This window comes from Oncorhynchus keta, chromosome 19 (assembly GCF_023373465.1).
Source record: "Oncorhynchus keta strain PuntledgeMale-10-30-2019 chromosome 19, Oket_V2, whole genome shotgun sequence".
Lineage (NCBI taxonomy): Eukaryota > Metazoa > Chordata > Actinopteri > Salmoniformes > Salmonidae > Oncorhynchus > Oncorhynchus keta.
In genome coordinates, this window is record NC_068439.1 from 28,786,004 (window position 1) to 28,801,390 (window position 15,387).

The 15,387-nt window shown below is 44.8% G+C and overlaps 1 protein-coding gene across 13 annotated transcripts in view; it reads left to right on the top strand.

Moving 5' to 3' along the window:
- LOC118397665 (receptor-type tyrosine-protein phosphatase U-like) overlaps positions 1-15,387 on the top strand; it is a 315,780-nt gene that overhangs the window by 272,972 nt on the left and 27,421 nt on the right. For 7 of the 13 annotated variants that reach the window (XM_052470163.1, XM_052470150.1, XM_052470152.1 and 4 more), the window contains 2 exons: positions 1,642-1,659; positions 9,274-9,310. In XM_052470163.1, the coding sequence (XP_052326123.1) occupies positions 1,642-1,659; positions 9,274-9,310 (55 nt within the window). The remainder of the gene's footprint in view (positions 1-1,641; positions 1,660-9,273; positions 9,311-15,387) is intronic. The other 6 variants (XM_052470153.1, XM_052470156.1, XM_052470158.1 and 3 more) reach the window with 1 other exon arrangement.

Below are 15,387 nucleotides of genomic sequence, written 5' to 3' on the forward strand. Positions count from 1 at the left end.
TGCAGGAGAAGTGAGAGACTCCTACTCTACTGTGTGTTTACAGGTAGTCTCTCCCAAAAACCCTCTCTTTGGCTGGCCTCAGTTGACGGGCCAGTACATTGTGTCTAAGAATGTGACAGCGAGGATATCCATTTAAAGAGGATTGTCCCCTCGTCCTGGCATTGTCCTGTCTCTTTATCGCTGGGGGTACCGGAATGGACATGGGATTTGAGATAGATATCGTGTCAGCAACACCATAAGATTCCATAAGTTCCTATAAGATCCTATAAGCTAGGAGTTTCTTTGTCCTCTGTGACAGCTGACGACTCGTCCAAAAGCTCTCCTAAGTCGACTCCGAGCTGCGTCTCTCTGTCTGTCTGATGATATCAAAAGCCTGATCCTGTTCATCTGGTGATCAGTTAGTCGGGATCTTGACCTGTTCAGCTCCAGTGACTCTCATTCAGGAAACCAAGCCAGGTACCAGTTCATACCTCATCCCAGATACTATCTCTTCCAGCTCTGTGTCAAAGCTGTACAGCTAGTAATGTAGCTAGTGTTGGAGGAATATCCAGTTTGTGTGATTGAGCTAGGGCCAAGCATTGTGTGTGTGTGTGTGTGTGTGTGTGTGTGTGTGTGTGTGTGTGTGTGTGTGTGTGTGTGTGTGTGTGTGTGTGTGTGTGTGTGTGTGTGTGTGTGTGTGTGTGTGTGTGTGGGTGTGTGTGTGTGTGTGTGTGTGTGGCTGTGTGGGTGTGTGTGTATGCGGAGGCATTGCTGAATATGCACGCAGGTCAGGTAAAGGTGGCAGTCTCGAAAACCTCTTTTAGCAATTATTTCTCTTTGTTGAACACAGCCTGTTCAGTGAAGTGCCCAATCAGAGCAGGAAATAGCGTACAGCGTTCTACTGCGTTCGTCTCCCTCATTGATTAGTTGTTTCACTATTGTGTTGTTTAACAAAAGAAGATTTAAGAGAAAGAAATAACTAGAAAAGAGAAGCTAAAATGGATAGAAAAGGAAAAGTAAAATGAAAAGGGAAAATTGCTAGAAAATAAAAAGGTAAAATGAGCGCTGACTCAGTAGGTTGAGGTGAAGGGGAAGGTTTTTGTGTTAGAGCTCATGGAGAGTGTAAGGGCTCTGGTTCCAAACTCCGTTGTTCTAATTGAAAGTGTCATGAGCACATGGGCTCTGTGAGGACACCTGCATCATTGCTAGGGCTGTCTACACCGCTGCCTGCGTGTCGTGGCAGGACCCCTGACTAGCCTTCCTGCTAGGCTAACCCGCCCTCAGATGCCATACTAAATGATTAATGGGAGGAGGAGAAGGGGATGAATGGGGGGGGGGGGACTGGAAAAGCAGCACCCTGTCTCTGATTTGGGTTGTCTCTGAGGAGGGTTGTATCCTAGTAAAAGTGTAGCATGTTTGGTTCACTTACTGTTCCGTGACCACTCCGCACAACAGGAAGTTGAGGAAAAAGCTTGGGTTTCTACCTATTTGCTATGGCAACAAGTGTGAGGGTTTACACACTGATCCTCCACTGGTAGTGTGAAACAATCTCTCTCTCTCCTATCCCCCTGTTCTTTAATCATAATAATTAGCATTTCTTTGCTTCCTTCCTTCTTTTTCTCTTTCTCCTTCCATCTTTTCTCAACCTTTGGGGCTTCTTAGATCCGGATAAACAGGGAAGTAAGTACTACGAGTTCTCTTTCTTTCCTATCTATCCACCCAGTCACCCTGTGCCCTCTGCGTACCCCCTTACTTCCTTCCACCTTTCCATGGCTCCATTACTTTCTAATCTCTCCGTCTCTGACCCTCCCAGTCCCAGGCACCAGCTGCTCCCCAGAGTTTAATTTAGCCAAACCTGCTCCACTACACCACTACACTCTCTCTCATCTGCAGCCAGACTAGACTCACCTAGATTTAGGGATTTGTATTAGGTTTGTCTGTCCACCGTCACAGCAGAGATGACACAAAGCGTGTCTAACTGCAGGCAAGTCTGTCCCAATAGACAGAACCAGCAGTTAGAGCTTTATATTACATATGACACCTGCCCCCCATCAAAAATGGCACAAAGGAACCAATGGGAGCAGAACAGTCTAGTGTTGCTTCCTAAATGGTACCCTATTGCCACCACACTGCCCTATTACCACCACACTGCCCTATTATCATCACACTGCCCTATTACCACCACACTGCCCTATTACCACCACACTGCCCTATTATCATCACACTGCCCTATTATCATCATACTGCCCTATTATCATCACACTGACCTATTACCACCACACTGCCCGATTACCACCACACTGCCCTATTACCACCACACTGCCCTATTATCATCACACTGCCCTATTACCATCACACTGCCCTATTACCACCACACTGCCCGATTACCACCACACTGCCCTATTATCATCACACTGCCCTATTACCATCACACTGCCCTATTACCACCACACTGCCCGATTACCACCACACTGCCCTATTATCATCACACTGCCCAATTACCACCACACTGCCCTATTACCACCACACTGCCCTATTACCACCACACTGCCCTATTACCACCACACTGCCCTATTATCATCACACTGCCCTATTACCATCACACTGCCCTATTACCACCACACTGCCCGATTACCATCACACTGCCCTATTTCCACCACACTGCCCTATTACCACCACACTCCCCGATTATCATCACATTGCCCTATTACCACCACACTGCCCTATTATCATCACACTGCCCTATTACCATCACACTGCCCTATTACCACCACACTGCCCGATTACCATCACACTGCCCTATTTCCACCACACTGCCCTATTACCACCACACTGCCCTATTACCACCACACTGCCCTATTACCACTACACTGCCCTATTATCATCACACTGCCCTATTACCATCACACTGCCCTATTACCACCACACTGCCCTATTACCACCACACTGCCCTATTACCACCACAATGCCCTATTATCATCACACTGCCCTATTACCATCACACTGCCCTATTACCATCACACTGCCCTATTACCACCACACTGCCCTATTATCATCACACTGCCCTATTACCATCACACTGCCCTATTACCACCACACTGCCCGATTACCATCACACTGCCCTATTACCACCACACTGCCCTATTATCATCACACTGCCCTATTACCACCACACTGCCCTATTATCATCACACTGCCCTATTACCATCACACTGCCCTATTATCATCACACTGCCCTATTACCATCACACTGCCCTATTACCACCACACTGCCCTATTACCACCACACTGCCCTATTATCATCACACTGCCCTATTACCATCACACTGCCCTATTACCATCACACTGCCCTATTACCACCACACTGCCCTATTATCATCACACTGCCCTATTACCATCACACTGCCCTATTACCACCACACTGCCCGATTATCATCACATTGCCCTATTACCATCACACTGCCCTATTACCACCACACTGCCCTATTATCAACACACTGCCCTATTACCATCACACTGCCCTATTACCACCACACTGCCCGATTACCACCACACTGCCCTATTATCAACACACTGCCCTATTACCATCACACTGCCCTATTACCATCACACCGCCCTATTACCACCACACTGCCCTATTACCATCACACTGCCCTATTACCATCACACTGCCCGATTACCATCACACTGCCCTATTACCACCACACTGCTCTATTATCATCACACTGCCCTATTACCATCACACTGCCCTATTACCACCACACTGCCCGATTATCATCACATTGCCCTATTACCATCACACTGCACTATTACCACCACACTGCCCTATTATCATCACACTGCCCTATTGCCATCACACTGCCCTATTACCACCACACTGCCCTATTATCAACACACTGCCCTATTACCATCACACTGCCCTATTACCACCACACTGCCCTATTTCCATCACACTGCCCTATTATCATCACACTGCCCGATTACCATCACACTGCCCTATTACCACCACACTGCCCGATTACCATCACACTGCCCTATTACCACCACACTGCCCTATTATCATCACACTGCCCACTACCATCACACTGCCCTATTACCATCACACTACGCTATTACCACCACACTGCCCTATTACCATCACACTGCACTATTACCACCACACTGCCCTATTATTATCACACTGCCCTATTATCATCACACTGCCCTATTACCATCACACTGCCCTATTACCACCACACTGCCCTATTATCATCACACTGCCCTATTACCATCACACTGCCCTATTATCATCACACTGCCCTATTACCATCACACTGCCCTATTACCATCACACTGCCCTATTACCATCACACTGCCCTATTACCATCACACTGCCCTATTACCATCACACTGCCCTATTACCATCACACTGCCCTATTACCATCACACTACCCTATTACCATCACACTGCCCTATTACCATCACACTGCCCTATTACCACCACACTGCCCTATTACCATCACGCTGCCCTATTACCATCACGCTGCCCTATAACCATCACACTGCCCTATTACCATCACACTGCCCTATTACCATCACACTGCCCTATTACCATCACACTGCCCTATTACCATCACACTGCCTTATTACCATCACACTGCCCTATTACCATCACACTGCCCTATTACCATCACACTGCCTTATTACCATCACACTGTCCTATTACCATCATACTGTCCTATTACCATCACACTGCCCTATTACCATCACACTGCCCTATTACCATCACACTGCCCTATTACCATCACACTGCCCTATTACCATCACACTGCCCTATTACCATCACACTGCCTTATTACCATCATACTGTCCTATTACCATCACACTGCCCTATTACCATCACACTGCCCTATTACCATCACACTGCCTACCCTTGCTGTGGGTGATTCCCTGATCTACCTCTATGCAGACGACACCATTCTGTATACATCTGGCCCTTCTTTGGACACTGTGTTAACTGACCTCCAAATAAGCTTCAATGCCATACAACACTCCTTCCGTGACCACCAACTGCTCTTAAACGCTAGTAATATGCATGCTCTTCAACTGCCCTGCACCCGCCCCCAACTATCATCACACTGCCTGACTTAGAATATGTGGACAACCAAATACCTAGGTGTCTGGCCTGCAAATTGACTCATATCACCTCCAATCAAAATTAAATCTAGAATCCCTATTATCAGTCACTCACGCTGCCAAACATACCTTTGTAAAACTGACTATCCTACTGATCCTCGACTTTGGCGGTGTCATTTACAAAATAGCTTCCTATATCACCCACCACTGCGACCTGTATGCTCTAGTTGGCTGGCCCTCGCTACATATTTCGTCGCCAGACCCACTAGCTCCAGGTCATCTATAAGTCTTTTCTAGGTAAAGTTCTGCCTTATCTCAGCTCACTGGTCACGATAACAACATCCACCTGTAGCACGCAGTCCAGCAGGTTTATCTCACTGGTCATCCCCAAAGCCAACAACCTACTTTGGCCGACTCTCCTTCCAGTTCTCTGCTGCCAATGGAACGAATTGCAAAAATCGCTGAAGATGGAGACTTATATTTACCTAACTAACTTTAAACATCAGCAATCTGAGCAGATAACCGATTGCTGCAGCTGTACATAGCCCATCTGTAAATAGCCCACCCAATCTACCTACCTCATCCCCATGTTGTTTTTAATTTACTTTTCTGCTGTTTTCCACACCAGTATTTATTCTTGCACATCACCATCTGCTCATCTATCACTCCAGTGTTAATTTGCTAAATTGTAATTACTTCGCTACGATGGCCTATTTATTGCCTTACCTCTTCACGCCATTTGCACACACTGTATATAGACTTATTTTTTTAATCTATTGTGTTATTGACTGTACGCTTGTTTATCCCATGTGTAACTCGGTGTTGTTCTTTGTGTTACACTGCTTTGCTTTATCTTGGCCAGGTCGCAGTTGTAAATGAGAACTTGTTCTCAACTGGCCTAACTGGTTAAATAAAGGTGAAATAAAAAAAAAAAAAATAAAATACCATCACACTGCCCTATTACCATCACACTGCGCTACTACAATCACACTGCACTATTACCATCACACTGCGCTACTACAATCACACTGCCCTATTACCATCCCACTGCCCTATTACCATCACACTGCACTATTACCATCACACTGCGCTACTACAATCACACTGCCCTATTACCATCACACTGCGCTACTACAATCACACTGCACTATTACCATCACACTGCGCCACTACAATCACACTGCCCTATTACCATCCCACTGCCCTATTACCATCACACTGCCCTATTACCATCACACTGCCCTATTACCATCACACTGCCCTATTACCACCACACTGCTCTACTACCATCACACTGCGCTACTACAATCACACTGCCCTATTACCATCCCACTGCCCTATTACAATTACACTGCACTATTACCATCACACTGCCCTATTACCATCCCACTGCCCTATTACCACCACACTGCTCTACAACCATCACACTGCCCTATTACCATCACACTGTCCTATTACCATCACACTGCTCTACTACATCACACTGCGCTACTACCATCACACTGCCCTATTACCATCACACTGCACTATTACCATCACACTGCCCTATTACCATCATTTCATTACATCATTACACTGTCCTATTACCATCACACTGCTCTACTACATCACACTGCGCTATTACCATCACACTGCCCTATTACCACCACACTGCCCTATTACCATCACACTGCTCTACTACCATCACACTGCGCTACTACCATCACACTGCCCTATTACCATCACACTGCCCTATTACCACCACACTGCCCTATTACCATCACACTGCCCTACCCTATTACCATCACACTGCCCTATTACCATCACACTGCTCTACTACCATCACACTGCGCTACTACCATCACACTGCCCTATTACCATCACACTGCCCTATTACCATCACACTGCCTTATTACCATCACACTGCTCTACTACCATCACACTGCGCTACTACCATCACACTGCCCTATTACCATCACACTGCCCTATTACCATCACACTGCACTACTATCATCACACTGCCCTGTTACCACCACACTGCGCTACTATCATCACACTGCCCTATTACCATCATTTCATTACATCATTACACTGTCCTATTACCATCACACTGCTCTACTACATCACACTGCGCTATTACCATCACACTGCCCTATTACCATCACACATCACTATTACCATCACACAGCCCTATTACCATCACACTGCCCTATTACCATCACACAGCCCTATTACCATCACACTGCCCTACCCTATTACCATCACACTGCCCTATTACCATCACACTGCCCTATTACCATCACACTGCCCTATTACCATCACATAGCCCTATTACCATCACACTGCCCTACCCTATTACCATCACACTGCCCTATTACCATCACACTGCTCTACTATCATCACACAACCCTATTACCATCACACAGCACTATTACCATCACACAGCCCTATTACCATCACACTGCCCTATTACCATCACACAGCCCTATTACCATCACACTTCCCTACCCTATTACCATCACGCTGCCCTATTACCATCACACTGCCCTATTACCATCACACTGCACTACCTTTGGCCTGTCTATTACCAATATAGTTAATTACTTTTGGCTAGAGCTCAGATATGCCCCGAGGGCAGTAGAGACCCATGCAGAGAAAGCCTGGATAGATACACACACCTTCATATCAGACACTGCAGGGACAACTAGAGCATGTTCACAGGCAACACACTCACTGCCACACCCTGAACATTACATGTAAGACTGTTTTCAACCTGTTTTCTGTCCCTGAATCACATTCTGTTGGATGTTTCTCACACATAGATTTTCATATAGTGTTTTGGCTAATCTTCGACTGCGTAGTGGGCTATCTATCTAGGCCAACTAGCTGTGGAAGAAGAGAAAATGTAAAGTGGGAGGTTGCCAACTTCAAACATGTCTTGGCTTTCTTCTTGTGGCCACTTGCTTTCTGTCTCATCATGTTGTGGCGCTGTGATGAATTTTATCATGGTTTATGTGTGGTAGGGAGCATGAGATAAAAGTATATTTTTATTCAGTTCTTTTTCATCCATTTTGTATTTCACACTACTCGATGTGATGCTGTCTGCTCGCTGTAGGTGGAAGGTGGTGGTTGCCTAGGTGACAGACAGGAAGCACACACACACAGACACACACGGTTAACCATCTCCCCTCCCCTCCTCTTTGTGTGGCATGGCACTTGTGGAATGGTGTGTGTGTGTGTGTGTGTGTGTGTGTGTGTGTGTGTGTGTGTGTGTGTGTGTGTGTGTGTGTGTGTGTGTGTGTGTGTGTGTGTGTGTGTGTGTGTGTGTGTGTGTGTGTGTGTGTGTGTGTGTGTGTGTGTGTGTGTGTGTGTGTGTGTGTGTGTGTGTGTATTCCCTTACAGCCAGGCGCTATGATGGGATCATGCCCAGGGCTGGCGGATTTGTCTTGCTTTACATTCTCCACACAGAGAGAGAGTGAGACCATGAATAGCCATCCCATCTGACAGTGTCCAGGCTGGATCATAGCAGCACTAATACCTCCCCCAGGAGAACATACGACGGCAGATCAGTCAGTGTCAATCGGCTGAAATTGCTCCTGGAGTCACAGATCTGTCACTGCTTTTGAACCAACTCCTATTCCCGCTGCATGCAAAGTAGTGTCAGTGGCAGAGACAGAGACTGAAATGGAGCTCGCTCACGGTGCTGGAAATGACCGCTTTGCCTCAGACAGTGTCAGATGAAAGCTGAAATTATTATAATTTCCCTTTTGTAGTTTATTATTGCTCTATACCTGAACAGATAATGGTAAAATGCTGCCTGAACAAAGAAGCTAATTGGTAGGAAGCTTGCCCATTGAGAAGATTACGGTCCCTCTCTCTAGACAATTATGGCCGTTGTAGAGAATTGTCCTTTAGCTACCTGTTATTGGTCCTATTTTTACAATATGGAAATATTATAAGATGAAAACCAATTGGTATTATATCTAGGTGGAAGATGAATACAACGCAAGCTCCACTACATATACAGTGTCATTCAATACCAGATGGAAATGAAGAGAGAGTACGGAGGGAGGGGGATGGGGGTGGTTCTGTACAGTGGCTCCAGGGACTGGTCTTTACACTGTGCTACTCTGATGATCAACTCTCTCTCTTTCTCTCTCTTTCTTTCTTCCTCTACATCTCTTTTTCTTTTTTTTACAGGGGTACCAGCGATCAAACCACTTCATAGCCACCCAAGGTGAGTGCCATTGGAATCAATAACTGTATTCTGTGTGTGTACCGTATGTATGTATGTGCATGCGCAGCCATGCCTCCCAGTTGTTGATGTTAAAATAATGATTTGAATTATTAATGTGTAAACACCAGTGGAGGTTGCTGAGGGGAGGACGGCTCATAATAATTGCTGGAACGGAGTAAATGGAATGGCATCAAACACACGGAAACCATCTCCAAGCTCTCTCTCCAAGCTCTTTATCTCTCTCTCTCTCATCTCTCGCTCTCTCTCTCTCTCTCTCGGGTGGTGCACCGGTCTAAGGCACTGCATCTCAGTGCTAGAGGTGTCACTACAGACCTGGTTTGATTCCAGGCTGTATCACAACCGGCCGTGATTGGGACTCCCATAGGTCGGCACACAATTGGCCCAGTGTCGTGCGGGTTAGGGCTTGGCCGGGGTAGGCAGTCATTGTAAATAAGAATATGTGCTTAACTGAGTTGCCTAGTTAAATAAAGGTTTAAAAAAAATCTAATCTCTCGCACTCTCTCTCGTTCTCTCTTCTCTCGCTATCTCCTCTCTCGCTCCTATCTCTTTTTCTCTCTCTCTCCTCTCTCGCTCCTATCTGTTTTTCTCTCTCATCTCTCGCTCCTATCTCTTTCTCATCTCTTGCTCGTATCTCTTTCTCGCTCCTATTTCTCGCTCGTATCTCTTTCTCTCTCGCTCCTATCTCTCGCTCGTATCTCTTTCTCTCTCGCTCCTATCTCTCGCTCGTATCTCTTTCTCTCTCGCTCCTATCTCTCGCTCGTATCTCTTTCTCTCTTGCTCCTATCTCTCGCTCGTATCTCTTTCTCTCTCGCTCCTATCTCTCGCTCGTATCTCTTTCTCGCTCCTATCTCTCGCTCGTATCTCTTTCTCTCTCGCTCCTATCTCTCGCTCGTATCTCTTTCTCGCTCCTATCTCTCGCTCCTATCTCTTTCTCGCTCCTATCTCTCGCTCCTATCTCTCTCTCTCTCGTATCTCTTTCTCGCTCCTATCTTTCGCTCCTATCTCTTTCTCGCTCCTATCTCTCGCTCCTATCTCTCTCTCTCTCTCTCTCTCTCTCTCTCTCTCTCTCTCTCTCTCTCTCTCTCTCTCTCGTATCTCTTTCTCTCTCTCTCCTATCTCTCGCTCGTATCTCTTTCTCTCTCTCTCCTATCTCTCGCTCGTATCTCTTTCTCTCTCTCTCCTATCTCTCGCTCGTATCTCTCTTCTCTCCTATCTCACGCTCGTATCTCTCTTCTCTCCTATCTCTCGCTCGTATCTCTTTCTCTCTCTCCTATCTCTCGCTCGTATCTCTTTCTCTCTCTCCTATCTCTCGCTCGTGTCTCTTTCTCTCTCTCCTATCTCTCGTTCGTGTCTCTTTCTCGCTCCTATCTCTCGCTCGTATCTCTTTCTCTCTCGCTCCTATCTCTCGCTCGTATATCTCTCGCTCGTATCTCTTTCTCTCTCGCTCCTATCTCTCGCTCCTATCTCTCTCGATCCTATCTCTCTCTCTCTCTCTCTCTCTCTCTCTCTCTCTCTCTCTCTCTCTCTCTCACATCTCTTTCTCTGTCTATCGCTCCCCTCGCTCCAATCTCTCTCTCTCTCTCTCTCTCTCTCTCTCTCTCTCTCTCTCTCTCTCTCTCTCTCTCTCTCTCTCTCTCTCTCTCTCTCTCTCTCTCTCTCTCTCGCACACACAAGCATACATTCACACACTGTCTGGTTTTCCATCACGTTCTGTAGATGGGTAAATGTTCCTACAACCTCAACACCACTTCTCTCTACCGTTAGTCACATTTACCTGTACATAGGCCAACCGAGTCTGAATATGTTACAGCACATAGCTGTAGCTCTCTGTGAAGTCTCTATGTGTCTCTCCTCCCCTACGTCTGTGCATAGTTCTGCTACTCCCTCAAGTCAGGACCTAGAACATGGATCCCCCCACACACACAGAGATATATAATTTATTCTTCCTTAGCTCTGATCTTATTAGTTTAGTATGTGATTCCCCTCTGGTGTCTTTCCCTCTTTCTTTTTGGTCCCAATTCCCACCACTCCACACAAGGAAGATTTCAGTTCACTTGCTCTTCTTAAACCTCTCTGTCTCTCTTGCTCTTGCTCTTGCTCTTTTTCTGTCTCTCTCTCTCTTTCTCTCTCTCTCTCTCTCTCTCTCTCTCTCTCTCTTTCTCTTTCTCTCTCTCTCTCTCTCTTTCTCACTCTCACAAATACTTATACAGTATACACACGTTTATGCATACATATTACATAGCCACTGGCATACACAAATGTGTCTCTGTTCTCTTACTGAGGCAGACTGAATACATTTTAGAATGCATGGTAAAAAAAAAAGACAGGAGGCCAGATGAGGTTGACTACCATAGTGTGCCTTCAGAAAGTATTCATATCCCTTGACTTATTCCACATTTTGTTGTGTTAAAGTCTGAATTCAATTTTTTTTTTGCTCACTCATCTACACATTGTACCCCATAACAAAGTGAAACATGCTTTTAGAATCTTTAGCAAATGTATTGAAAATTATATACAGAAATATCTCATTTACATAAGTATTCACACCCCTGAGTCGCTTACAACTGTGAGTTTTTTGGGGGTAAGTCTGTAAGAGAATTGCACACTTGGATTGACAATATTTGCCCATTATTCTTTTTAAAAATCTTCAATCTCTGAAGTTGATTGTTGATCATTGCAAGACAGACATTTTCAAGTCTTGCTGTAGATTTTCAACTGACTTAAGTCACAACTGTCACTAGGCCACTCAGGAACATTCAATGTCGTCTTGGTAAGCAACTCCAGTGTTGATTTGGTCTTGTGTTTTAGGTTATTGTCCTGCTGAAAGGTGAATTTGTCTCTCAGTATCTGTTGGAAGCAGACTGAACCAGGTTTTCCTCAAGGATTTTACCTGTGCTTATAGCTGTATTCCATTTCTTTTTATTCTAAAAAACCTCCCTAGTCCTTGCCGATGAAAAGCATACTCCAACACGATGCAGCCATCACCATGCTTGAAAATATACTGAACAAAAACACAAGTACAAATGTAAAGTGTTGGTCCCATGTTTCATGAGCTGAAATAAAAGATCCCAGAAATGTTCCAGACGCACAAAATATAATTTCTCTCAAATGTTGTGCACAAATTTGATTACAATGCCAAGATAATCCATCCACGGTTGTGGCAAATCAAGAAGCTGATTAAACAGCATAATCATTACACAGGTACCCCTTTTGCTGGGGACAATAAATGGCCACTCTAAAATGTGCAGGTTTGTCACACAACATAATGCCAAGTTTTGAGGAAGCATGCAATTGGCATGATGACTGCGGGAATGTCCACCAAAGCCGTTGCCAAAGATTTTAATGTAGCTTTCTTTACCATAAGCCGCCTTCGTTTGTTTTAACGAATTTGGCAGCATGTCCAACCGGCCTCACAACCTCAGAATACTTGTAACGAAGCCAGCCCAGTACCTCCATATCCGGCTTCTTCACCTGTGTGATCGTCTGAGACCAGCCACCCGGACAGCTGATGAAACTGGGTTTGCACAACCAAATAATTTTTTGCATAAACTGTCAGAAACCGTCTCAGGGAATATCATCTCCATGCACGTTGTCCTCACTAGGGTCTTGACCTGACGGCAGTTTGACGTTGCAACCGACTTCAGTGGGCAAATGCTCACCTTCGATGGCCACTAGCACACTGGAGAAGACTGCTCTTCATGAATGAATCCCGGTTTCAACTGTACCGGGCAGATGACAATGAGCTTACCGTGAATGTCGTTGTGTGGGCGAGCTGTTTGCTGATGACAACTTTGTGAACAGAGTGACCCATGGTGGTGTTGAGTTTATGGTATGGGCAGGCAGTCAGGCATAAGCTACAAACACAATTGCATTTTAGTGTTGGCAATTTGAATGCATGTAGATTCCGTGATGAGATCCTGAGGCCCCTTATCGTGCCATTCATCCACAGCCATCACCTGAAAGCTGACAATGTCCCAGTTCTTCCATGGCCTGCATACTCACCAGACATATCACCCATTGAGCATGGTTGGAATGCTCTGGATTGACCTGTACAACCGCAAGTTCCAGTTCCCGCCAATATCCAGCAACTTTGCACAGCTAATGAAAGGGAGGGAGACAACATTCCACAGGCCACAATCAACAGCCTGATTAACTATGCGAAGGAGATGTGTTTTGCTGCATGAGGCAAATGGTGGTCACATCAGATACTGACTGGTTTTCTGATCCACACCCCTATTTTTTTAAAGGTATCTGTGACCAACAGATACATATTTGTTATCCCAGTCATGTGAAATTCATAGATTAGTGGCTCAAATTCATAGATTAGTGGAATTTATTTAAATTGACAGATTTCCTTATATGAACTGTATATCTTTGTTCAGTATATATAAAGAGTGGTATGCAGTGATGTGTTGGATTTGTGCCAAACAAATAACACTTTGTATTCATGACAAAAAGTTCATTTCTTTGCCTTGTTGTAAACAGGATGCATGTTTTGTAATATTTGTAATTCTTTTCACGTGGTCATTTAGGTTAGTATTGTGGAGAAATTACAATATTGTTGATCCATCCTCAGTTTTCTCATATCACAACTATTAAACTCTTTAAAATCACCATTGGCCTCATGGTGAAATTCCTGAGCAGTTTCCTTCCTCTCCGGCAACTGAGTTATGAAGGATGCTGTATCTTTCTGGTGACTGGGTGTGTTGATACACCATCCAAAGTGTAATTTATAATAACTTCACCATGCTCACCTGGATGTAGCAAAAGTTGAAATTGTGTTTTTTACATTAGATAAAAGTAGAGACTCAGAGCTACAAAATGGTATATCATACACTACAGTTGAGGAACAATGGGAATGTAATTCTGCTTTGAAAAAGTTGATCAACTTCTAAACTCTCTTTTTTTTTAAATCGCCTTTGAATGTTTTGCTATCTAGTGAAGAGCTCTTCTTTGTCTACACCCATTCAGCATCGTTTACACCCTCACCCTAAGCTTTAGCCCCACCCATCTTATTTCGCTCTCGAAGTGCGCACTTGACGCTTGATTTGTTTACCTCTGGATAGCATGAAAACAGCCTAAACAGCTCTGCTGGCAACAATTTCATTACGCTTTTTTGCAGACGTTTACTGACACCGGCCATATTCATCGGGTGTTGCACACACGTCACGTAACGTTAGCTAATGAGCTAGTGCTGGGAGCTAACCAACCATGTTCAATGTAAGCTAACTAGAACAGCAAATGGCTCTGGGAAATGAATGATAACATCAGCTAGGGAGCCAGGCAGCTAACATTAGCTAGCTAACAGTACACTTTAGCTTGAAATTAAACCACTTTCTGTCAAAATTAGAGAGCGTGTAATATCTGAAAATGTAGCTAGCTGACACTACACTATCTTACCTGTATACATCATTGAGCATGGACATGTCTCCCTGACAGGAATGCCATGCCACGGTTGCCCTTAGTTTGATGTAATCTGGAGACAGGTGTTTCCTCTGTCTCTTTAGATATCATACTCTAATTCCACTGATTTCAAAACTTGATCCTCCAGAAAGTGGACAGCCACACTTATGCAGCTCCACTACACAACACATTTAAAAATGTAGACCAATCCGAACTCCTCTCTCGAAATATTCAGCCCACTCATTATCTCAGCCAATCATGGCTAGTGGGAAGGTTGCTTGACCAACACATTTAACAATTTTATTCATATTTACAGATGGCACACACGTTTCTTTTATGGCACATTCAAGAAGGCATTTCTGCCAAAGAAAATGCATTTAGATTAAAAATATATATTTTTTAACGTTCAAACGGCTCTTCTGTGAAGTCGTGACTTGCAACATATGCCTATTTTCCTGAATAGGGTCACATATTTAGCACCTGCTTTTTTTTTTTTGCACATCTATTCGCTGCTGCCCTTTGCAAGGCATTGAAGAACATCCCTGGTCTTTGAATCTGTGCTTGAAATTCACTACTCGATTGAGGGACCTTACAGATAATTAATTGTATGTGTGGGGTACGGAGATGGGGTAGTCATTCAAAAATCATGTTAA